Here is a 27,537-nt window from a genome sequence, read left to right on the forward strand (position 1 = left end):
AATAAAACTAATCTGTAGATTACACTGATTATCTGATCTAGTTAAAGTTCAGGCTAATATTGGTCAGATCAGTGAAACTGTCTTCAGGCTACAAAACTTGGGGAAAGAAATATACTTCAAGAAGAAATGTTTGAGGCAAACCCTAAATAATGGACAATTTGGCAGGAATGTATTCAAAGATGAACATTAAAATCCCCAAATACTGTATTATCTTATTTCTTACATCCAAATATAAAGCCTTCAAAAATCCCACAAAATAAGGCTGACTTTAAATGGTGAAGCATAAGAAAACAGGAAAAGCAAGACATACAAGAAAAGAGGAAATGGAAAGTGGGGGGAATAAAAAGAAAATAACAGTTCCCACAATGGTTGGAGAATGAAGGGTGAACATGACTGTGGGCACGACTTAACGCCACCGTCAGTGTTGATCATTATAAGCATTTAAAGGATTGCATCAGATGTTGGTGAGAGTGGTGGAGGTGATGAGGCGCACAGTGAGCGTGCCTGGAAGGTCGTTGTCTTGGCGGTTGCCCTTGTCACGGAGGTGAAGCGTGTGCTGCTCCTGGCGCTCGTTGGGATCGCTGAACAGTATTACCTGACCCAGGAAGGTGTCCACGATCATGTTCTTGTTGTAGATCTGTTCGCCGCTCGTGGGATTAAGAGATTCGAAAGCAAAAGTGAAAGGACAAGAAGACAGAAAAGACAAAAGGCAATAAGCAGTCCGGAAAGAGAAAACAGGAGAAAATACACAAGGAACAGACATTGCAGCTTGATAGAAGGTAGTGATACCCAGAAGCACAAGTTTTTAGTTATACAATATACATGGATACGATTCATTTCCATAAATAAGGAAGGAAACTGCTTAAGTATGCTTGTTGAACAGAACAAAGCTTGTAGGCAGCAAACCAGCAAAAATACTCTGCAAAGAAGCAGAAGCACTTAGTCTCAGACTTATCTTGAGCTGCTACTGCAGTAGTCCAGTGCAACAGTCAAGCAGGTGAGGGTTTGTTTTGGTTCATGGGGAAAAAATGTACAAGTGACGTGCTTTGGTGGGGAGATGCATGTAATTAAAGTCAGGGAAGCCCAGTGAATGTGGTGTCGACTGATCATTATCACAGCAGCTCGGCACTGTTTTTTAAGGTCTGTATCGTTTACAAACCAAACCATCTTTGAGCAGCTTATCAACTCAACAGAGCGTGCACACTTCTGCCTCCTTTTACCATTATACAAATCGAGCAATTTCACAGGCCTCACTGAGCAAATTCAACATTACATCACCAACACTAATTCTCTAACAAGTACACTGGCTTACACGTAGTGCCGGATATTGAGCCTGTAACTGATTGGTTATGGATGTTCAGCAAATTTCACTGTGGCAGCTCTGCTCTCATGTGATACAGTCACGCGCACAAATGATGAAGGGAAATTAGAAGCAAAAGGGAGGCAGGTGAGAAATAGGTGTTGAGAAAATAGTGTTTAAAAACTGCTGAGAGACGACTGGAAAAACAAGCTTGGTTCACCCAGATCTGGACGACCAGAGGTAATAAAAAATATGGCATGTTGAGTTAAATTGCATTAAAATGATTTGTGCTTGAGGAGCAGAGACATGCCAGCCATTAGCTAGATCTGAGCTCCTACATTTTGGTTGTAAGCTGTAGTTGTGATAAACATGTGGTTCAGCCAGTTGTCAGTGTTTAGTCCCACAGAGGACATGATGAATGTAGACTGACAGCTCACCTCGATGTGGATCCCCTCCTTGGGTTTCTTGCGGTAGAATAAACCTTTGATGTCAAAGTTTGGGCACCTCGTGTCCTTATGGACCGGTGAACGAACCCTCTCTCCTTCACAGGTGATGATCACATACGGATCTACAGCTGCTGGAAGAAGTATTTGGATAAATATATATATAATTTTTTACATACATATACATTAGATTATGCGTATTGATGAAGATGAAGGGTTAGTAGAAGTCTGGGTCCTGATTAATGTATACCTTCACCTTTTCAAATCTAAACATGGCAACTTTAAAGGTCAGAAAGTTGTTTTCTCCTGTTATTGTTGGGACTGCGGTAGTGAAACTCTGCAGGTGTGTACGTTTTACAACACAAAAATGTGATAACCAACATAAATGCAAAGCACATTAACCACATTAGATGTGGCCAATATTCAGCCGCTATATTGTAGTGGTCCTACCTCCATTGGAGTCCTGTCCCTGCAGACCCTCAGCATTCAGTACATGGACCTGAGTGACCAGCTGAGGGTAGCCACACATCCCCGTCCAACATGTCTGAGGAGGCTCATCCAGAGTCAACTCTCTGGGAAAGAGAGTTAATGTGTATGTTAGAGAATTTACAGTAATTAAGTTTATCTTTGGGATTTCATTAACACTTCTATCTATTAGTACTAGTACTGGGTTTTGCTGAATGGAAAACTAAACCGCTGCAATGCTTTTTCAGGGTGAAAAATCATGATAGAATAAAAACAATTCCTAAAAATACAGATACTGCAGCACTCTGCCTTCGGACAGTCTTTACAGAGTGATTGGATTTGAGGTAGCCAAGGGCCCCTGTTGATTCATGATAGAGAGAGATGTTGCTACAGTGGCAACTGCTCGCTGCCTAGAAGCATCTTAATGAGCGAACATTACAGCAAGCTGTGTGTGTAGTTCCCCAGTAACAATCGTGAGACCGGTGGCAGTAAAGAAAGTAGTCTTTGAAATTAGGAGCTGAGATCAGTGCTCGTTAGGCAAAGCTTTAGGTGAGATATGAGAGATGAGGTAAGATTTACTTGCAATCTGAAGGCACATCAGTGAAGACACGGAGCAGGAACTCGCCCTGCTGCCCAGGGTCAAAGGTTGTGGGAATGATGACGTAGCGGCCCTCCTTCAGCTCCTTCCTGAGGAAGACGCAGCGTGAGTTGATGTAGATTGAGCCCGCTACTTTCTGCTGGGCCGAGTGCATACGGTACTTCCGATTAAGCTCCACCTGCAACATGAACAGATGTTAGAGCATAAAATAATAATCATTAGGAATTTGGTTTCAGGTATTTGTGCATGTGTGTGGTTTTGTACCCGGTGAATATCAAAACCTATAGCAAGGTTTTCCCCTTTGCCCTCTTTAGGTGTGGCTCTCTTTTCTTTTTGCTGTAAACAGATCAGCACCTCGTCCTCCACCTTCTTTACGTCAAACACATACTGGAAGAGGAAAGAAAACACATCCAACACATCACACACACCTGTTTGTACACATCACTACTTCTGTTTTGTTGTTCTGGAAATGACTAACCTGAGGGTTCTGCAGGAAGGTGGCCTTATGGTTGATGCAGCCTCCAGACCGGTTGCGGAGGGGGTCCTGGCGGTGGATCCATGAGCCCCTCATCACCTCCTCCTCCCAGGTTTTGTGGATGCTCAGGTAGGAGGTGTTAATGAGGCGGCACAGGATCAGGTCAGTGAAGTACTGACAGAAGTCATCAAATGTCATCCTGCAGGAGAGCAGGAAAAGAAGAGGAGAGAAGAGACCAGAGAGAGTGGATACCAACTAGAGGGACAAGGCAAGCTTGAAGGAAGAAAAGTTAACAGGAGTAAAATCAGAGGAAATGATACCAAGAACAAAAGGAAAGATTACATGTCAAAGGGAGACAAAGACTTCTGGAGGATTCTGGGTTTCTCCCAGAACATAAGCAGTGTTTGAGGGGGAAATCACTTTTGAAGGAGCAGGTCAGGGTCAGTGTTTTAGGAAACATACTCAAATTAACTTTATTGCTGATTGACACAGTTTGATTAGAAAACATATGGTTACTAGGCTAACTGGCTATGAAAGTTTATCGTTCTTACCAGAACTCGCCATCATCCTGCACAGTGACACCCAGCTTTTCCCTCTCGCTCTTGCTCACCTTGTTCCACTCCTCAGAACTACAGTGAACAAAGACAAGAGAGAAAACACACACACACATGCTGTAAAAGAGATGAACAGCATCAATATGACTACGATTTTTCAAACTACTTTCCAGCCCATGTGGCTATATTCATGATGGTACTATGTCAGTTTCTCATTAAATGCCACAAGGACTCGAAGGTCAAACATACAGTATTAAAACACAAAATCTTATTTCTGTACTTTTTAAAAGGTTCAGGTGAATTAACAATTCACAGATTTTCTTTTATCTTTGTTTTCTTGAAATATGGTTTGTATATTTAAATTTCTAAACAATTATATTTTTTTCATATAATATTACAATATGTTAACAGCAAGGCAATAGTAATTTAACAAGATCTGATATATCACAAAAAGCCTATGTCCACCCCTGATGGCCACTATCATGTTTTGTATTTGTTATGGTGAATCATACCTAAACATCAGGGTCCTTTCTGTATTTACTCCTCAGCAATAACAGACATTTACTGGGTGTATTAAGTCTGTGTTTATGTCTTTCTATTTATGATTCACTGACAGCTGTCCACATCTTAACAGTCTGTCAGACTCCATTTACAGTAACAGGTTTTATCAAACCATGTATAAATTATTCATTGAGAGCCAGTGAATGATTGAGAAAGACGAGAGATGACTCACATCACTTTAATAACATCTTTCTCTCTTTCAGCCTTATCAATAATTCAGGCTGCATCATGATCTGGCTTTACCACTTCCCTGTTTTTTTCACAGTCTGTAGCTCACAATTCAAAGTGTAGAGTAGCAGCAAGTAAAACTGGAATTTAAACGGCTACTGGTGCAAACCTATCAATTTGATTCACCTAGACATGTCAATTAAAATGGGTTATTGAGCTCAATTGTTTTGGGAAAATCCCAGAAGAAAATCATTTGATATTCTCTAAAAAGAAGCAATGCTCCTACAGGGCTGAATTCAGTTATTCTTGTTTACCGTGTGCCCCATTAGCTTGACTGCATCTACATCTTTCATCATCTATGTGACATTTCCCATTGAGCAGCCTCATTGTTTACACTGTTGGCATTACACACGGATTGTTCAATGATTTGTCGTTTGCTCATTCATCACATGCAATCTCTTAGAAACCATCGCGTCAAAGTCTAAAAGAAGACCAGTACCCGCTGACATTTCAAAAATTAATTTAGTGAAATTGGTTAAACTGGTTCAGGTCACAACAATGTCACGTTGTTGTTCCTCTGGAAATATTCCATGTTGAAAGAAAGATCAGAGCTCTTGAGACAAGAATTGATGAGCTGCAGTAGTTCATCCATGCCTGTAGATGGTAGTGTTGTGAATAGTACTGGACCCACATATCCAGATACTTGTTTGTCACATAGGTATTCTATATAGGTATTGGTATATAGGTTTTTAATTTTGACATTCGAATAATCCACTTTGACCCACTTGCATGGTGGAAGTGAAACAGCAACCGCTACCTTTGGATATAGTGCCTTTTTTCAAAGGATGCTACAGTTAACAAGAAGAGAAGATCACTTTTAGTACAGGATGTGGGAAAACTAATCTTACTAGCACACAACAGGAACAGCATATGCTAAGATATGTGATTCTGATTTGTATATGAAAATTCATGTTCTGCTTATAACAACTGCGAAGCTCTGGAGCCCCATGTGGGAGACCGGTTGCTGTTACCTGTCACTCCAAGGGCCGCTCCACTCCTTCTCTCCCCACGGGTTCCTCATGCGGATCATGTGAAGCTTCTCTGATTTGAAAAAGGCCAACAATCCATGACCTAGCCGCACTTTCCGTACATCTGTCACTGCATAGGCGTGGCCTTTGACCAGGCCGCAGTCCAGTCGTGCCTCCATGTCCTCTATTGTAGTTGCCTGGGACACAGCAAACAGGTTGGTTTGGAAGTTAAGATCAAAGATACCATTATGATTCATAAAATATATAAAATGACACACATACAATTGAATAGACTAACAGGACAAACATATTACTAAGACACATATCAGTCCAAATAGGAGCTACATGGATGAATACTGTTCCCAGAGTGAGTCCTGTGTACTTAAAAGACCTGTTTCAAATACAGAATCTCTGCACGCAGAGCAATGTAAGAACAGTGTGGCAGACTTTACTAACAGAAGCTTCTGTCTCAAAATGATCGGGGTTGTGGGCTGTGCTGCACTGGAGAGTATGAAGCAGGGTAACGGTGATGTATGTCCACTGGCTGCAGACAAAGTTGGCAAGACTACTTCTGAACCTAATGCTGAACATTTTCAGCAGCTCAGCATGAGAGATGCAGCATTAAGAAAATCTGATGTTTCCAGAGCACCAGTGTAGAATTAATGCTCCCCAGAGCAATTTATTACTGTAGAATACAAATTTAAGTAATACAAACAATGGCTAAAGGTGGTAAATGCATTTTTGTATGACATCGGTTATGTTCTCTGAGCTCTCATTACTGCTGAATAATAGATCTTCAGAGTAAAAGTTCATGCATTTAAAAAGAGCCACATAATTCAAGAACCAAACTGAGCCTGATTCTGAATCACAATAAGGGGTTGAATTAGTTTTGCTAGGGGCAGGCCATCAGAGAATAAGACTGGAATGAGACCAAAATGTTTTTCCAGTGAGAATGAAATTCAGAAGAGAGCACATGGTTACTTAACAAATAAACATGAATTCACAAAAAGCAGGAACCAAAGAAACATAAGCCAAGTACGTTTTGCTTCGAATCATTAAGCATCATTCATTAAGCTCAATTTGAAACACACAAATAATATAAAACTGAGACTTGAGTACCATCAACATTTCTTTTACAAATCAACCTAAAGTGATTTTTAAATTGCACTGCAATTAAAAAATGATTAGATCTGTCAGCATACATTTAGAGGTGGCCTGTGTTCAAAGCCTGGTTTTGTAAATATATTCTAGATGGGTTTGTGCTGTGTCAGTCCAGTTGTAAATTTGCACTTAAATTCATCACATTCAAATTAAACAGTGTCACACATTGACATACATAAAGCCTAGAAAGTTGCCAGCCAACCCCCACGCTAACTCTGAATTAAGAGACATGTTTCCATGTAACAATCCGTGACACCTGCCTCATTAAGTTATGCTAATTATGAAATTTTCACTAAATTTGTCAACAAGGAAAACATTTTGTGCTAAAGGGAGATGGGCGGTTCAGTCAGTTTTAGTTGGTCTAAGTTTTAAATTACAAGTAATGTAAAGCTAATGAGTCAGTGATACATACATTTAGACATTTATTTGAGGCCTGACTGACATCTAACTCATGTATGTTTCTGGGAAACCAGGTCCAGCCTGAAATGTTTTTTCCCCACTAACTCATGCAATTCCCAAATATTTTGGAAAGCAAAGGGAATGAAGTGGATGCTGTTAATTTGTGTTGCACCACATTGAAAAGCCTTTAGAAAAGCTGTAGAAAGACTTGATAAGAGTTGATGCTGGAGAAGGGTACCATCAACGACACAGCAGCGAGCAACGGCAGCGAGAGCCTCCACAAAGTCAGTCACGACAGAGGGTTCCCCCCCCCCCCATCTCTGTATTTTAAATCATAGTAGAAACAGCTTTAATTATTAATGGGCTCCGGGGAACAAAAGGTGAGCTTTGGTGGATTAGACAATTTTCAGAGTAGAGGATTTGAAAAGCTGCTAAAAATGTTACTGATTTGCTCACAAACATAAGGTGCTTAAACAGAGCTTACATTCTTGAAGAATTTCAGAGAGACAGATTTTAAAAAGAATCAAAACAGCAGAAACCAAGATGTCTTCATTTTTAAAACTACAGCGAGGGTCAAGTTCAGAAAGTGCTGAATCAAACACTTGGCATTATGCAGCCTGCTTCTTTCCTGCTAGTCAAGCCTCAGCATGGTTGACATTTTGTTTCCTCTGATTGTTTTTGGTGAGAAAGATAACCATTTGTGTGGTACTGCATCTTTCCTTTTAACATCCCTCTGCTAAGCGGCAGTATCTCCTTACCCTTATGGAGCAGCTGATAAGGCCGTCTCTGTTGTGGACTTTAAGAACCCTTTCAAACAGTTGGTTACGGGCCACTTCATCTGTAGCCATCTGACCCTCCAGTAGATCCACAGGCTCTGAAACACCACCAGTGAAGTCCACCAGAGCATCAGCCGTGTTTCCCCCATCCAAAGCCTCGTAGCAGCCATACACCCTGAAGGAAGAGGACAGTTTGGTAATGCTCGTTAATCAACTGATCCTTTTAGCGATTTTTATTTAGCAAAAGAGAGAAACTTTTGCTGGTTGTGTCATCTGCATCATATCATATTACAGACATTTTAAATATATTTTGGTTTTGGATCTGCATTGTGTTGGCACAGACACTAACTTGGCATAGGCCTTCTCAACCAGGGCACTCCAGAACTCATTGCTGTCATTGGAGTGGCAGTAGACCAGCTGGTTGTCCACTGTTGGGAGCCGGTCGTCAATCACCACATCTACCCACTCTCCAAAGCGCCAGAAGCGGAAGTGGAAAATCCCGGCATACGAATCTGGCTTCTCTGTGTCCCACTCTTGCTCCTTCCAGTCAGGAATGACCTGGGGGATGAACATGGCAATTACTTTCATTATTAGTATTATATCATTATTAGCACGGGGAGGAACAGGAGCCGAGTGCAGGGACAGCAAACAAACAGCCATCGGTCCGTGAAACATAAATAATGTCAAGGTGGAATGCCACAGTGAGCTAGCATGCCCTCTTGTCTGCTGATGCATTTAGGATTAAGGGACAAATTTATCACCTTGGCTCTTGCTCATAAATCCAGCTGTAATAGGACATGGGTGGGAGGTAATAACTGTTTGACTGCAGTGTGTGTGTGTGTGTGTGTGTGTGTGTGTGTGTGTGTGTGTGTGTGTGTGTGTGTGTGTGTGTGTGTGTGTTTCAGCTGCCTGCATTTGCTATGGTCTTGTGAAATACCCATAACCCTGCTTCAGTTTTGTGAACTGGAGAACAGCGGTGGAAGAACAACCACAAAGCTACACCCAAAGATGTCTAAAACTTAAGATACTTGAAAGGTCAGTAACATTTCTTTATGGCTTACATCATTCTGATCACATTCTTGATCATTACAGTAAAAAGTGTTCATAGAAAATGTAGTAACATAGTATAGTTAGTAGATTAGACCTTATTAAAAGGCTTCAGGAAGAAATTAGTACCAATGATGCTAAGGTAAAGGCAAACCCAGGGTTCGTTATGGAATAACTTTTACCGTTTGATATAAGCTGGATGGACCGCACCATCCGTTTTTACCAAGCATTCATGATGGTTAATGTGCGACACATAACTAAAGGAGGAGAGGAGCAGAAATCATTAGGGGAAATCAATAAAAGACAAACTGTATAGCACTGACGGGAAATATCACATTCTAAATACTGATGAAATCAATACCTGGTGAGTGTCCAGACACATGTACTTCATACCCACAGTGAGCAGTGAACCAAGTACTTTCTGCATTATGGCATGGTGCGATTGCTCTTTAAAAGTTACTAAGTGTTGCTACCCCATTATCCCACTGTGACTCAGTGTCAGCCAATATCAAGGTGGGTGTGAAACCTCCACCTGTATGAAAATGGTGTGCAATGACAACTGAAAATAAGGCAGTGACCCACACCACAGCAGGTGTGCTTGGAGAAGTCGAGGTGTGCTGACTGAACAGCAGTTCCTATCACACCTCTCTGCAGGAGGTGACACTGCTGATGGAGTGAATCTGGCCCCTCCAGAAAGCAGCTCTGTGAAGGGGGGGACAAAAATAAAAAATAAAAACAAAGCACTGCAGCACAGACACCTCAGAGTCATTTCATAATTCTTCAGGCAATCTCCCTTGCACTCCACCCCACTAGTGTTTACACTCTCTCTGAGGACAATGAGAGAGCAAAGGCTATCTCAGCTTTTATTTGGACTATGCGGCAACTGAACTCTGATAGATAAGAGACCTGACGACTGACCAGAAACACAAGGAGAAAGTGCTTCGGATGTCTGTCAATGCAGAACATACACCAAGGGGAATTAAGAGGCTTTCCCTTTATTAAAAACACATTAGTGAGTCACACTGTTCCACTGGGAGACGTCTGTTCATTACAAAAAACACAGGCACTGTAGCTCATATGATTAGACTTTGTACCACACAATGCAAATTTATCAAAGACCTTCAGTCGAAAGCAACGTTAACTAAACAGAACTGTGTCCAAGCATTCACAGCAGCCTCAGAGATTGAAAGTCATCACCATTATGAGTCTGTGGAACTGTTTGTGGATAAACTACTATGCTCAGGATTTCATAATAAAGAAACATGTCACCCAGTGCAACGTTATGGCTGCAAAAGGGACACTCGTATAAGTCGCATCTGCTTTTAGAGACAATACTTGAAAGTTATTGAATGCATTTATTACTGTTTGGATCTTTTCATGGGATTTATAAAAGAAAATATGGAAAATTACCAGCCTCCTCTTCTAATGTCAGATATTAGATTCAAGGATCTGTAACCAAGCAAACACGTGAGACAAACAGTTCTAAACACCGTTCCCTGAAGGCAAACCTTGCACTGTGGTTGTAAATATCAATATATCTGGTTACCTAGCACCTCTGCTCGTGTGTACTCTGCCTCCACCCTCTTTTATCCATGCTACATAGACATTCACATATACATACTGCAGGAGCCTGCAAGCAAAAGCAGAGAGTAGGAGTTACAGGACAGAGAAAAAGAGAAACACTTAGTGTTGACACAGCTGCCAATCTAATCCAGCCTTGCAGTTGGTATTGACCTCTCAGCCTGCTGAGGTGTGCTGTCCAAGCATGTCTACAGAGTTGGAGCTGCCCTTCCTGCCTGACACCCAGCTCACGGAGGTGATGCGACTGCGGGTACAATCTCTGCAGCAGAGAGGCCAGAAAAGGCAAGACGGCGAGCGACTGCTGCGGCCCAACGAAGCCGTGTATCGACTGGACTTCTCCAAACAGAACCTCCGATTTTCCCACTGGACAGTGCGCCTAGCCCAGCCAGGACATCTCACCATCACAGCCACCTCGCAGCTCTGGACACCCGACCTCACCAACCTGATGACACGTCAACTCCTGGAGCCCGCTGGGGTTTTCTCCAGGGCTCCCGGCGATGCCAGCGATGCCCCTGTCCAGTGCTATGAAGCTGATGCTCATGAGTTTGGCGAGAGGATTGCCGAGCTGGCAAAGGTAAGGAAGGTGATGTACTTTCTGTTTGCATTTGCAGAAGGATGTAGCCCCGAGACTATCGACTGCTCCATCACCTTCACAGCAGATTATTGAGACTTTGCAATCAAAAGCTCAGTTAGCCGCTTGCTCCAAACTATTCTTCTGTGCTTGTGTGCTTTTAGCTAAAGAAAAAAGGTTGTAGATTTACCCTACATTGCTCCCTATCAAATATCAACAAATAATTTACTCGAGAAAAGCCTTCCATGCTACATCTGACATCATGTAAAAACTGAGGAACATGACTTCTCTCCATTCTTCTCTTCCTTTTCATCTCAAGAGAAAAGTGCCACTGAATATGTTGTCTCACAGAAGGCGTTTCTTTACACCTTTGCATTATATGATGCTGAAAATATATACTATACAGCTAAATACAAATAAATTAAAACAAACAAAAATGTGTTTCTGCATTTTCTTAACCAATATCAAAACAAAGATCATTCTTTGGGTTATGTGTTGAACAAAACTCTCATCCTCCCTCTCCTCCAGTTTGACAAACAGCGAGTCCCACATGAGATAATAGATAGAGACAGTGTGTATTTGTGTGCCTGTCAGTTTTCCCTAGCGGATGACGGAACAGGTTCCTGCTGCCTCATCAGTCTCCGTCTTGCATGGTGACCCTGACAAACAAAAGAGGTGAGGCATGTGGATTTCATCTCTCAGCCTCCTCCTGCTCCTCCTCCTGCAGGCTCACCCTCACTGCTTTACACTGCCACAGGGGATAAAACAGTAACTGTGAATCAGAAGAAGCATGCCAGATGAAGTGTGAGAGAAAAGAAAATAACTGAGATGTCAGGAGGTATTAGACTCGTTTCGTGTCGCTACAAAGAATGTAACTAACTTGCCACCCAAACCGTTAAATCATTAGAGGCTGAGTCCCCCTCTTCTTTGATAAAAAGTCTAACACTGCACATTCTCAAGAGTCTCAATTAAATTGATCTCGCCTACAGCCTTGAATGCAACACGTCAGTCTTTACTGCGTTTATTAATTTCAAGGATCTAACAAATATAAAATGACAAGATACTACAGCAACAGCTCTTGAGCTAAATGAAAAACAATTTAAAGTGTGGCAACTTGTTGTGGGTAATTAACATGCATAGAAGGAATACAAAATAATGTTTTGAAGTACTAGCACTCTGTTTCACTGGGGAACAGTAGCTGCTCCTTTGAGACTTGGACTATTACTTGTTTTGCTCTCATAGAAAGTAAAGCTAGTTGCCAACAGCAGACTGAACAGATGACCATCTCTGTACAATGGCTCCTTTGACTATTCTACAAAGACAGAAGTTACATAAGTTGAAGCCTTTATTTCTCCTGCCTTAAAGGATGATTTCCCCCCTTCCTCCTCTAATCATAATATAAAGTATTTATAATTTGTGGTGTTTGCATCTTCTTGTCTCTACTTCAATAAAAAGGTAGGTGTTTTCCAGGAATTCAGTCTCAAATGGCACTACACATGCAGAGCAGTGTGCCAAGTAAGAGAAAGAGGAGGAGGAGAGAAGTTGTCCACCTTCTGAGTGAGTGCAGTGTTTTTCTTTCTTGGTAATTTTATGCCAGTATTAGAAAGATTATTAGACAGTAGAGATATGAGAAGAAATGAGGGGAGAGAGAAATGAAGAATGAGTCACGATCTACTTGGCCAACTGTCGCTGTTTTAATTTTCCTGGGCTGGATAAAAATCAAGATCCACTCTAGTCCAGAGATGGTCATAAAGCAGCTAAAGCTGGTGTCAACTAAATTCCAGTAGAAGTACAACTTTAACTTTAGGTAGGTAGTGATTCCAGTCTTTACTTAAGTTACTTGCAAATACAAATTAATCCAACCAACATTAACAAAATGAAATCAAACATTAAGCATGCTGCAGAATAAAGTGAGACGTGTGTGTACACAATGACACAAAGACAGAAACAGAGAATAAACTGAGAGAAAGACAAAATGAAAGCTTGCCCATTTGTACACATACGTCCTGAGCAGTCTGTCACAATACAGCATCTCACTAAAACAGGCTGAGGCATCTTGTTTCAAATCCCATTAAACCTTGGTAATCATTTGTTTCCGTTGTCAAGATGGATGCCAAAGAACATTTCAGAATAATCCTGACACCCGAAACTCCAGACAGTACAATTCATGTAATAATAAGAATTACAACACCACTAGTTTCAGACTGAAGATGGTACTGCCAATATTCAGGAAACTTTACTATTTCTTATTAGTGTGTAAAATGCAGTATTTACAATGCAAGACACTAAGTGGACCAGAAAGCATGTGAATGATGTTTATTAGGACACATCGAGTTACCCCTACTATGAAAGGAGAGTATAGAACATAATTGGGACAATTCTCAGTCAAGTCGTGTCGCATCTACATTACTTATAATAAGCTACAACAAACTAACTGCGCTGCTGACGAAAGGGGGAGTTTAAAAATAACTACATTGACTGTGGCTGTCTGTATTTATTAAAAACTGCAACTATATTAAGTGCTGCTAATGTTTTTTTACAGCATGCTAGCCCTTTCTTTACACCAAGATAATTACCTGGCTGCAGTTTAAAAGTTAATGCACTGCCTGCAAGTGGTATCGATCATCTCAGTTCAAAATTGAGCACATACAACATAGGAAGATTCCCACTGGAACTTTTAGAAAGTGTGACTCATTATTATTATTATTATTATTTGAAGATGACACTTTAAAATTGCCAGATTCTGCTGAAGGGGTCTCCATGAACATTACATCCATCCATCTGCTGAAAGGTAATAAATACCATCCCTGCAGCAAATACATAAAAGATCGGCCCTTCTTTAGATGTTAATGGATTGTTACTTTTTATTTCATGAATAAAAAAATTCAATAAAATAAATTGCAACTACCGAGTCTGCACTTAATGACCCCTCCCATTTCCCCTTTTGTTTTACTTCTTTTCACTTAAAAATCCACTAAATGCTCCTTGTTAGGTGCACTTTTGTATTTTTCTTTTAGCTGTGATTTTATCCACTTTACGCCACTGCAGCTCTGCTTCATCCATGTGAAAATAAAAAAATAAAAACAAAAACACAGCCACCACAGACAGAAGTCAGTGCAGCCTTATTGCTTCCTGCCTGTCCTCGGAGAAACTACAAGCCTTATGGTGCTGTAATGAGTCCTGTGCTGTTTACTTCTTATCGTTATGGTTCCTAATGGACACTTAAACTCTAAATATGACAATATTACAATTTAGTACATCTGATCTCTTTTTTCAAAATGCATTATACACCATTTTGTGCAGGAAATATTCTCTGCAGTGACGTTTTTGTGGTGTGGAGCCTCTGAGCATCTGTGGCTGACGCCTGTCCAAAGGTTTTGTGGTTTGTCTGTACAGTTTGAAATGCAGCAGCAAATGTTTGCCCCTTTCAGGAACATTACAGGCCAGGTTTTACATTTTGTTAGACCTCTGGTCTCAGTTTTGTTCTAAACTTAGTGTTTATTCAGATTTACAGTGCTGTGAAAAGTTAATGTTTTGGGGTAATGCTACTGGATACGGGTACAATAATCATATCCCTTTTTGTAAATTAAAGGTCTTTTACACATTAAAAGAAATTGCCCCATGTTAAAATAAAGGCAACCAATGTGCCTTTGCTTTACTTATTTCACTACTTAAGCAATCAAAGGTGCACATATTACAGCATATAAGAAAGTGGGCTTTCAACACTACTAGATCAGCAAATCAGGATCCTACCAGACCTACACATTTCTACACAACACGTTAACATTTTGTTCCGTTGACAGTGGAAAGAAATAATACAGACAATACACAAACACACATATAACATAAACACTTACTTTTTGCCACAAAGACTCTCTGGAGGCCAGACTGGAGCATGCCGCAACAAACCAGCAGTTACCCAGCTGTCCCTGGTGGAGATCATGTGCACTGATGCCATCTACAAACAGGTGAGGGTCCTCACACAGCTCCTAAAACCCAAAAGACAGAAAACAACCAAAAATCACACTGGTTTCAAGTCAGACTGGGGTAAATTATTATTTTAATAGTTTTTCTTTTAACTAAAATATTGTTAAAATATTGTTAAAAAACCCTGCCCCTAATAGTTAAAAAGGTTTAGTCAATGAATTATCTGTACAAAAAAAAAAATAATAATAATAATACAAAATAAGGACACAAAGGACCATAAACAGGTTACTGAGGCAAATTCTTGAATCAGAAAGAGACCATCTGTCCTTCTGCACCCACGTATCATGATCTGTTACCCAAATGTGGGAGGGTGCCATGCATTTGTGAAATCACATTTCCTGTGGCTGCTGTGTTGAAGTCCATTTTCTGCCACATTGTGTACAGTACAGAGCTCCATTACTACTAACACGGTGCTCAGTGAGCTGCTCTTTCGCGGTCCTGCATGTGCACCTGACTCACACTCCCCACCCACACAAACACGTTTATCTCGCTACATATCAGAGGACACTCGCCGACTGTTTACCCTAACTCTTTAACATAATCTAAATCATCACAACAACACGCCACAGAGCCAAGATGCTTTAAACAAACTAAATGGGAAGTAAATATTCGTACACAACCAGTGAATGGTTTTAACAGTACATGAACGTGTAGTGACTGGGAAGAAATTCAAGTTTTATTTTTCAGCAGTGATAACATGTCCAACATTAATGTTCTCCAGCAGGAAGTGAACTGCTGGAGAACTGAACTTAACTATGTTGGTGTTCAGTGGAATATTCATGTGGTCATACAATCTGCTACTGTACAGTCTCGGTGCATTAGTGCTGAAGTTAAATACCTTGATTTTATTCGTCATATTAATACAGGTAGGTTTTTTAAATTTCTATATCACCCAATTCAATACTGTAAATATAAGTTAGATGCTCTTTGAAACCTCTCCGATATGTCACATGTAAACAGTAGGTACTGTGAATGTCTTATAAAACAACTGTTTTAATCAATACCAGTACCAGACACACACGACACAACCAAGGTCAGTAATTCCCTGACTCTGCAAAGCTGCAAATGCAAACTTATAATCAGAAACCGAGGCCACTGCAGTGCTCCCTGGGGGCCTGCAGTCTCCACCAAAAGCCACTCTCACCTTACACAGAGCAGCGCTGTGGGGCTTACCGTCTGAAATGTGTGGCTGTACATTTTAAGTAAACACACCGTAGGACGCAACGTTTGGATGTTGATTAGTGGAACTATGGCTGACCAGTGTCAGAGTTAAGATCTCTAATCCCTTTTTCTCCCCTGGTCTGCAGCAGCATTGATTGGTGTCTGACGAGTCTCAGGAGCAGTGAGGGTTCTCTGTGGTGGCCTGCCATCCAGGGATCGGCTCAGGCTGAAGAGTAATAGAGTATCGATCCCCGCCTGGCCCTACATACACTGAAGTAATGTGAATATTGTGGCTGAGCACAACCTAATCATTTACCCTGCTATTGAGAACCTTTCAACCAGCTTTACAGCCCTCCTCAGCACCATCCATCAGCTTGTGAGAGGAACCACCAGTCACACACACACACACAAAGAATTACAAATGCATTTCCAACAGTACATGTCCAAAATACACTTTTTTGTAAACACATTTATTACTGTGTTATCTTCAAAAGCACAGTGAATGTTTGGTGTGACCACACCTTACATAGGTGCACTTGCAGTTTTTCAGGGAGGGTAAGTTGTTTCAAGAATCCCTGAGAACTTGCCACAGTTCTGTGGATTTAACCCGTCTCAGTGTTTTCTATCCCTGTAATCACAAACAGACTCGATGATGCTGAGATCTGGGCTCTGTGGGAGCCCCATTTGTGATACTATATTTCAGACACACACATATATATATATATATATATATATATATATATATATATATATATATATATATATATATATATATATATATATATATATATATATATATATATGTTTATATATATAGCTCGTATTGCCCCTTGCTAGTCTAGTCACGACACAAATAACCACAAATCACAGGAAGAGATGGAGCCAGGAGAAGAGTAGAAGGGCAGCAGGAGGAAACAGACAGGCTGAGAGACAATGTGAGACAGACAGACATTTTATTAAAGCTTGCTCTTCACTGCTTGCACGCTCTGCCACTGGGACTTCACTGCAGCCATAAATATCACCTAGATTCATTTGAGCAAGGATAACACCGAGCACAACAGTACTCTAGGGGGGGTTATGCCAGTGAACCTTCACCCTGACACTGATAACGCAGCCTCTTGAATCTCAGCATTCACACTGGGAGTAGCCTGGATGATGAATGTAAAATAGTTTAAATATCATTTTAACCGGTCAGCCTTGATGATATGAAAAAGTATGTGAACCTTTTGGAATTTTGAAAATGTGATCTGATCTTTATCTAAGTATTAAATATAATCTGCCTAAAATAAACAATTCTGATCGTGTCTTGATTGATTGATTGATTGACTATAAAAACCTCAGTGATAGTTTTTGTTGCTAATGTATTTGCATGTTTTCTAACACTATAGCTTTGCAGACATTTCTCCACGTTTTCTTGGTAATAAAATGTTCACTCATGGGGAAGTGGGGAACCGGTTTTCCCATTTCAGGCACATTTAGTTTTGTATGTAGCAGCAGCTTTCTGATTTGTAATATAAAACCACAGCTATCCAAAATAAGTCCTGTTGTGACTGAGGTTATTCAATTCAGAATTCAAGCATACATTGAGCTTTTCTAGGTATAAACATTATCACCAGAAACCTGAGAACTGGTTAGGGAGATTAGTATATGAAAGAAGGAAAAACATGGCCGTCTCAATTTAGACCAAAACCAAAAGGACTAAAAGTCTTTAAGTATTCTTCAGATCTTTTACTGTTTTTCTGTATCAAACTTAAATATGTTTACTTACTCATTTCAGAATCAAGTGAGATAAAAGGTGAAAAGAAGTGTGTTCTTGCCCATCAGAAAACCTTCCTGTGATGTTTAGGAGGCCGAGGTTGAAGATTGAGAAGCTGTTCAAGCCAGAAATGTTAAGTCTCTCAGGGAAGTGAAATCCACTGAGATGACTGATGACTAGTTAGGTAGCGGACAGGCTTTTAAAAAGATATTTTCCAGTCTTTTGAAGCTGTAAAAGACACTGAAATGCACGTCTGTATTTAGATGCTTATGTAAATCTGCAGAAGCATGAGTGGTGATGCACTCTGGCAAGATGCTCCACACTCGAGGAGTGAGCTACATGTTTTTTTATGGTCAGCTGTGTTAACTACAGCATTAAGGTCTAGTAGTATCACAAGCGAGGCGTCTCCAGCAACAGACAAGACCAAGAGTTCATCTGGAACTCTAACAAGGGCTGATTCTGTACCATCATGAGACTTTAGCACAGTTGTTCATGGACAATATGAAAGAAAATCACATAACCTATTCTAAAAACAAAAACAACAACCTCAATCAGCAACCTCCCCATACATGAGTTTCAGTAAAGATCTTTAAAAATGATGAGTCAAACTGTGGCTGTTTGCGGTTCCTAACCTCCTGACGTAAACCACCGTAGATGAAGATGCAGACCATGTCCTGGCAAAAATGAAAAGGGTGCTCCTCCTGCTGTTTCTCCTCTTGACTTCTCTCAGTTTTCAGTCTGCATGACTGACATCAGCACAGACCAAAACATATAATCTCAGTGACCCAGTTTCCATGGCGATGCACGCTGGCTGTCGCTGCAGCGGCACACAAGCAGAAGGAGGTTACTCCATCCAGAACCACAGCCTGCTGTGTAAGGGGGATAACAGTGGCAGGGGAGTGAGCTTTCTAAATCCTGAAGGCCTGCATCGGATTTCATCTGCCACCAAATTGATCATACCGGGATACATTTTAGGTAATGTTTTTAATCTATAGTCAACAATAAATAGTCAGCTCATTAACAATTAATGAAATAACAGTGCTCGTTTTAGATAAACTTTTTTTATCCACTGCCAAGACCTTTAAGTTCTTGAATTTATAAATGTAAACAGTTTACAATTACAGTTTAAAATTAAAGAGTTCCTGCTCACATCTATCACCATTTAACAATTTCAAACACGGCAGACAATGCTTCACAATATACAGGTGTCACTAGAGAACATACACACAACATGTGTATCATATACATAAAACTTCTCCACTTTTGTGTTTGTTTGAATTATGTTTAGTTTGGCTTCTTCTCAACATTAGCACCAGAGCGGTGCCATTTGAAACTCGCACCTGAATATGTGTTAATAGAGTTTCCCCAGATAAACATGACCTTTTCAAATCTATCTAAACAAGACAAAAACATCTTAATGCTGTTGTGTTTATTAGCACAACATCCACAGTGAACACAAAAAGCAAATTTTTAATTAGTCATTGACATTCTTACTACATACTGCACAGTGCGAGTTTACACAAGAAGACTAAATAGTATTGACGTTATATGGTGATATATGGTAAATTATAAATGATTAGTCATACTGTAGGTCATCGAAGCCTTATCCTGCAGCTACCTCTGGGACTCAGAGGTCCCTTATGTGAAGGTTGTAAAGATTGTGATTTATGCCCAGTGCAGGGGGTTGAGGAGAAGTTTAAATGACACCAGCTCCTCATTGATTGACTGAGTACTGAGCTTTTATTTATGTAGTGTAAGGTCCGGTCTGTAACAATGCTCACTGAGGGTCACATTAACACATTGACTGCAACTGTCAGACATTCTGATAAAATCTATGGGATTCAATACACATCATTTAAACTTTAAACGTGGCTACATATGCAAGTCGACTCTATTTTCTGTATATTTTATGTGGAGCTTCTTTTCGCCCCCCTTTCACTCAATCCAAGCTGCATTTATGTGGGTCTTGGAAGATTTACATTTAGATATACTATTTGCTATAACATTTGTCAGAGGGTTATTGAAGGCGCTGCAGCTGATCCCAGCTCACTTTGGTGCGGGAGGTGAGGTACACTCTGGATAGTTCCCAGTCTCATGGAGCCAACAAACAGAGTCTGTTTTTTAACAGACTCAACAAGTCATTGACATTCTTACTACATACTGCACAGTGCGAGTTTACACAAGAAGACTAAATAGTATTGACGTTATATGGTGATATATGGTAAATTATAAATGATTAGTCAACAAGCAACATCCATCTCTTACTCCACTAACCAACTTACCCGAGGTCTCTTCCAGACTACACGTCCGATTCTGTTGCCCTGGTAAAAAAGGGAGTCGTCTGTGGCGGGGAAGCGGGGGTCCTCAAAGAGCAGGCCACTCTGCAAGCACTGTCTCTTCAGGGTGGAGTACTGCTGCCCCTCGAAGGCCTTTACTGAAGTAAACATACTGCAGGCCCTGAGGCACACAACCAGGGGGACAAAAGGCACACAGATCAGACCAAAGCTGTAAGAGAAGATCACACCTTCATTCACTTCATGAACAGTATGTTATCACTACAATGGATTCCCATAAAAAAATGTAGCCACTTGCTGCACTTTTAAAACTAATTTTTCTTGCTACATGTCAGCGGACAGAGGAATACAGCAGACTTCAATATCTTTACAGTGAGTCCCTAGTAAAAATAGAAAGTCAATGTGCACTGCTGCCTTGAGCGCAGCCTGAAGTCCTTGGGTCATAATGATTCATCTGTCAATTCAGATATCCTCAGGGGCCTAATTATCACTGCTATACATTGAAGGAGTCATGTACACATCGATCATCTCAGTACAAGCAAAGCCCACAGACAGACTGGTGAGTCGGGGTAGAGGCAAAGTAAGATGGTGCTATCGAAGGGACAATCAATACTGAATCACTGGGGTTTTACAGAGCAAATGATTTATCAGTTAATCATGGAAAGAAATCAGTAGATTAAGACATTACCTGAAACAGACAAATACTAAAATAAATACACAATGTACATATGGGTATGTTACCCATGATATACTGTAGCTGTATAATCTCAAATGTATCATTGATTCCTGAATGCATATTGTAGTATAGCAAAATAATAAAGCCAAATCTAGTTTAAGTCTCTTAATACCACATTACAACTTAGCACTATTAAACAGGAGGTATTTTTAATTAGGCAGAGTTGACCTGTTCGCCTTCCAGTGGTGCTCAATGACATCTAATATCTGGGGAAAAAAGAAACATGAATAGAAAATGGAGGGACGCCAAATTAAAAGCACAACACAAGCCAAATGAAATCTGACTACTGCCCTGTCAAATATAATTCTAAAAGCAGAAACTAACTTTTCTTTTTTTAATTTTTTTTTTTTAAGACTTGACAGTGTAGGCTCACAGGTGAAGCATTTAAAGTGTTCTTCTATTTCTATGATCAAACATGTAGATGAATAACAATTATATCCTTTAACAGCTCTTTAAATGGCTTGGATAACAAATAACACCTGGTCTGTGTTGTTACTATTAACTAAAGTCATGAGCCCAGGCAGTCTTTGATCTAAAATAAAGAAAACATCCAATAAATTCAGTTCAGACGAATTAACAAGCTAGCCGACTCCTGAATGAGTGATAAAGTAAATTCCTGGGGGGGATGAGGAGGTCGCAGTTGGAGGCCAAATTTAACAGATGGCCTGGTATCTTGGCTCGTGACTGCAGTGGGGAAAACCATGCTGTCATCTGGCCTCTGCAGGCCAACAGTATTACCTGCAGAGGATGAATCCTGAGACATTTCTGTGCAGGATGCCTTTACAACTGTGGCAAGTACAACAACCACCAAGCAATTGCTGCTCCAAACATAATATATGGCATCATCTGACCTTATGCACCTCACAAGCCTACCATGTTATCATACAGTTGCCTATATACACAGCACACATGGTGTAAGAGCACCCGTTTAGAGCCATGCTCCTGTCCCTCAGGCAAATCCAGTGGAATATTATGTCCTTTTATTTCTATTTTGGTCTTCACAGCTGCGAAATGCTGAACTACAGACTGTGATCACTTTATTAGGTACACCCAGGTGAACCCAACCACAGAGCATTTGAAATGACACAATGCAAAGAAGTGCTTGAAGTGAAGTATGGCCGCTCCAATTTGAGTTCGATTTGGTTGAAAATACTCATGAACCATGCAGGAATTACAGACATTTTTGTTCATAAACCTCCAGCATTTGGTGGTTCATGAAAATTTGGACAGTTGGCTGCTCAGCTGTTCCGTGGCCAGGTGTATGATAGCAAAACAAACTGCGAGAGAGAGGAACAGCAAAACATTACATGTGGCCAAATCAACTATTTGACACATTCTGGGGAAAGAAAAGAGAGCGAGAGAGAGGGACCACTAGTGAGCTCAGGATCATCAAAAACCAGAAGACCACAGAAAATAGTATAGGTGGATGACAGAGAGGTGTATTGGGGTGAAGAACCCTTTTTAGTTTATAAGTTCAAGAATACCATCAGTAAGGCAGACATTTGTTACCAAGAGGAGACTTCCGAGTAAATACAGTCTCAAAGACAGGAAGAGCCAGATTAGAGGTTACAGTAACAACAACTAACAAGTGTAAGAAAGCCTGTATAATTCTGGAGCAGGATGCTAGGGGCAGAGTTTTAGTTGGTGAAAACAAGAATAAGACAGCCGCAGTAATGGCCTGGCAGAGCATCAACAGAGAACAATAATAATAATAATAATAATGATTCCCTTAATAGAGAGATGGACTTAAGGAAGTTATTAAGTGCACAATATTCACAACCATGGATTAAAACTGACAAATTCCTTTACAATTACATTAGCTTGTCAAAATATTTTATGAGGCACCATAACTGCAATATATACATCATAGTTTCTACCAACACTGACAGACCTGCTATGACATATCAGCTGATATAATTTTGAAGACAACAGCTTCTCAAAGCTTGTCTCATAATGAGTGAAAGCTCAAAACTTTAACCAAGACATTAACAGGCAGATGTTTTAGTGCTGGACTGCATAAAGGCTTTTGGAAAGGTGTGATCAGCCCACATACAAGTGTGAAAACAAAACAGATGGGAGAATATTTAATGGAATAGAATAAAAACCACCTAAACTGCAGGGAGACTGACTTTAACAAACCACTAGAACCATGTGGACAGTTTCTGTATGACTTTTCTGGGGTAATGGACTAAATAATGTAATAAAGAGAGAAGAGAGATAAGATGGGCTGGCAAAGTGTGAAAGTGACAAGACAGTATTATTTGATCACCAAATTAAATAAACATATTAAAAAAAATGCACAAATAATGGCAGTGCATTAATGATGGGCATGCTAGATTTCAAATGCATAGTTGACCATGGTGGGTTATGTGTAAAGGAACTAGTAGCTGGAGAAATGTGTGGAAAAAAATTATGAAATAGGAAAAATAATGTGGTGCTGATCAGAAATGCACAGGACGAAGACTTAATTTGAGGCCATGACATTCACAACTGACAGATGAGACAGTCTCCCAAACAACAGAGTCACAATTCATAAAATGACAGGTCGTGCAAAGGAGTGAAGTGAAAAGCTGTTCAATCAATGATTAATACTCTGAGACGTGAGTGGGTGAAAACACTCCAGGAACGCTGTGGACATAATACAGTCACCAATGCTGCGATTCAAGCCATGTGCATCAATCGTCAGCTACACTGCAACTCTATAAGCAGTACTGGAGTCTGAACTCTCAGCCAGTACCATAGCTGTAAGTGTCTTCAACTTACTGACTAAAGTTAGTGTTTGAGAGGTGATTTTGCATCCATCTTAAAGTAATTCTCGAATAATGAAAATGACAGAATAAGATGCTGAACAAGCAGAAGAGTACACATACAAAAACACAGCACCAGGCTATAGAGAGCCTGATCTTTACAGCACAGGGTACACTAGGCAGTACCATGGACAGCTCCTGTGTAGCTCCTGTGTCACTCCACTGGATGGGACCCTAAGCAAACCTTGTTGCTGACCAATCAATTGGTCACTTCTACTTGATATGAAATCTAATGACACCATCCCAGGCAGCAGTATCACCAGAGGATAATGGAGCGGCAGCCTATGTATGCAACTTTCTCGATTTACTCCCTGGCATTACAGGGCGAACCTGTTTAACGTTTTTATTCCGGGTAGGATGTAGTAATGTTGTTCTTCCTTTCTAGGCTAAGGAGTTTCTTTAGAGTGACAAATTTAATACTTACTTACGACATGCATGCAGGAGTCAGGCAGTAAGTAGGTTTCATTATAACATTTATATTTCTGTTTTCAGACATGCATGGCAACCCTGAACCCTCTTACATGCAGGCACAACCCATCACCTAAACCAAATAGCATTTCTAGCATATGAGAATGCGTCTACCACAAACAATCTCGTGTTGTGTGCTGCATATATGAGAGGAAACTCCAGAAAATGAAAAATCCAGTGGGCTGCTATGAAAAAAATACACCTTCTCAAAGTTGCGCAGGTGTAATCTGCAGAAACATGTTTGAGTTTATTGTTTGAGCAGTTATTACATACACGAGATCACTTAGTTTTTCCACCAGCATCGTGAATGTTTAATGCATCTGCTCTATTGAACCAATACTAAATAGTATTTGTGTGTAGTAATGGCAAAACACTGAGTGGTTGCTGCAGGATTACAACATTTAACCATTCTGGAAATATGAGTGATTATCAACATTAATGTTAGTGGCTATAACAGCGATATCATTAGAAAAGCCAGAAGAAGAACAGAAGAAACCATGTCTACACTTATCCTCAGTATGAGGACTTGTTGTCGAGGAAAACGTGACTTTTGCCCCACTGTTATCTGTTCACAAAACAGTGCATCACATCATTATTGTACACAGCAGGCAGCAAAAGATTTCGCAGTGCTCTGGTGAGAGATGAGGGAAGAGGGTGTTTGGGTGTTGGTGGTGGGAGAGTGATTGAGTCTGCTTCTGCTGACAGACTGATTACACTCAGGGAAGTGAACGGGGAGCAGTAATGCACCAGTATACCACAGAGACAGAGAGGGAGAGGGAGCGCCAGACCATCCTTCATCCACCCCCTCCTCTCGCCCTCCCGCATAAAGGAGGAGGGCTATCCCAGCTTCCCATTCTCCCAGCATTGTGATCTCGTCTCTGCAGTACGTTGTCCAGCTGCCAGGTACTAAAGGTTTGGCCCACGACATACAGCACAACAACAAGAAGGCACATTCCTGTGCTTGCAAGTCTAGTTAGCTCGTTTCTTGTTCGCCTGATGTCCCACTCATTTAAATAGCTTTAGATGACAGTTACCTCTTATCAACAGGCCTGATCTTTGTTCATTTACTCCAGGAAAACAGAATGACATAGGATTTATATTTAGTTTAATCATGCTGGACAGGACGGGACAGCTACTCAGACTAGTTTCAGCTTCACTTTATGACATAGCTGAGGTGTCGTGACACACGTGCATCAGCTTCTTTGTTTTGATTTACTGACAAGGCTACGAACCTTTTATCCAGTAATATGAATATTATTGGATAAAAGGTTGATAAAATGAAGATCAATGCTGTTACTGAAACTCAAATCTGTTATTGAAAGAGCCACTGTGATTTTAGAAGCCAGGGAACCCCCTGTGAGAAGTCCCAAGACTCCACTTTTAGGACCATTAGACCTGGCAAGTAGCCTAAACCGGGGGCTTCCACATGGGCATAGACTATTAATGTGAATTCATTCCTCTCCTGGTGCTCTGCAGAACAATGCACTTCTGAAATTATTAATTTATTACCCCTCATGCAGAGTAAAACAAGCTCCACAGCCTCACACAGAAGGAGTAAAGGCACCGAGATGCACTGTAAGGAAGTCTCGGCTTGACACCAGAAATAAGTTTCACCACTATTTCTGATGAATTCTGCTTCACATGATCAAACTAGGAGCTTTTTCAGACAGATGCTCTACAGATGTCATTTTCAGATACGGCTTCCGTATAGATTGATGGTAACGGCGCCTTTCTCCCCTCCTCTGCTGTTCCTAATTGTAAAAACAAGATTAAATTTGGAGATGCTTCACTCGGAGCCCCACCTTTGTCATATCCAATTAACGCCCGTGTCTTGTACAGAATAGGAAAACAAGCTCAGCAGAGCGCGCACACACGCACACACACACACGCACGCACACGCAGACCGTAAAGCGACAACAGCGGCTCCGATATCTGACTTATGCCGCTATTTATGCGCAAAGTGAGAGCGCACGGCTCATTTCCCACTGGTGCGACGCGGTGTTACGATAAATCTGTCCCCTCAGCTCCCGTTAGCCGCTCTGCCGCCCCGGACACAGAGGCCACATCAACCGCAGGGCTGACGGTCAGTAACTAATAGGATCTCGGAGCTCCTGAGATTTAACAAACCGTTTTGTGCGGCTCGCCGAGCGCCGCCTCTCCATCTCCAGCAGCCCTTCAGAAGGCACCTGCCTGCTCGGGAAAAGCAGTATGAACCGGTTTCACGGCTCGGTTACCTGAACTGAGGCCTCTCCCGTGGCAACGTGGTTCTCTCTCGGGTCCTCCTCCGGGGTCCAGCCGGGCTCGCTCTCCTGGGGCTGCTGGGATTCCTCACCGCGCTCCTCCCTGGTCCGCTGCTGGAGCTCCTCTCTCCTCTCCTCACCTAGGCAGCGTCAAGCTGCTGCAGAGCAGACGAGGCGGGGGTAGAAAGCTGCGTCCTCCGGATTTCAAAATAAAACGCGCTTATTTACAACATCTTATTTTCTATTTAGTATGTATCGCTTGTAATTTTGTTCTTTTGACACATTTAAACATGTACATGATACACTTGGAGCACGAACACTGTGAAATGTCATTCTCGATAGGATGTCAGGGTTCAACTCACAACACAGAGTTTATTAGTTGTAAACTTATTTCCTCTTACACAAATCTGAACTATCCATACTCCATATCCCCACACCACAGGTAGAGAAGCCTGGACAAAGAGAGACACAGCCCTGCCTGTATCTCAATGATCCCAGCTCCTCCCTCTGTGGATTACCTGCTCAGGTGTGTTCAGCCAATCAGAAGTTGTGTGCGCAACTGCGGTCAAGTCGGCCGCTCCACAAATTTCGTTGCGCATTTTGTCTCGCGATTACGATAGTGTCACAAGGAAACAAGGAAATGAAACAGATTATTAAAATTATTGAAATATGAATTTTAAAAATAACGACATCTCAGATGGTCTAATTCTAGTAATTGGACGGGATGTTTGAAATATATTGCCAATGTAATTCATACATATTGTAAAATTGGTTTTGAAAGGCATGGGTTAAATATATAACGTTGTGAATATAAAAAATAAATGCAAATAAAAAGATTGTCTTCCCCTGACATTGTAGGAAAACATTATTGATGATGTATAACATAATCCATTTTTCCAACTTTACAGTCTGTTCTGACGATTAGTGCAGGGCCAGAGGATACGTCTCACTAAACTTTCAA

The 27,537-nt window shown here is 40.9% G+C and overlaps 1 protein-coding gene across 1 annotated transcript; it reads right to left on the reverse strand.

Annotated features, from left to right (window-relative positions):
- Window positions 1-58: 58 nt before the first annotated feature.
- capn5b (calpain 5b) lies at window positions 59-26,700 on the reverse strand. Its single transcript, XM_026372264.1, has 13 exons — window positions 26,571-26,700; window positions 20,314-20,488; window positions 14,985-15,116; window positions 8,278-8,486; window positions 7,911-8,103; window positions 5,596-5,789; window positions 3,833-3,910; window positions 3,285-3,480; window positions 3,071-3,193; window positions 2,788-2,984; window positions 2,194-2,315; window positions 1,738-1,877; window positions 59-637 (listed from the first exon to the last, which is right to left on the reverse strand). The coding sequence occupies exons 2-13, from the start codon at window positions 20,476-20,478 to the stop codon at window positions 455-457; spliced, it is 1,932 nt and encodes a 643-aa protein (XP_026228049.1). The 5' UTR covers window positions 20,479-20,488; window positions 26,571-26,700; the 3' UTR covers window positions 59-454.
- Window positions 26,701-27,537: the final 837 nt, after the last annotated feature.

This window comes from Anabas testudineus, chromosome 14, assembly GCF_900324465.2.
Source record: "Anabas testudineus chromosome 14, fAnaTes1.2, whole genome shotgun sequence".
Classification (NCBI taxonomy): Eukaryota; Metazoa; Chordata; class Actinopteri; order Anabantiformes; family Anabantidae; genus Anabas; species Anabas testudineus.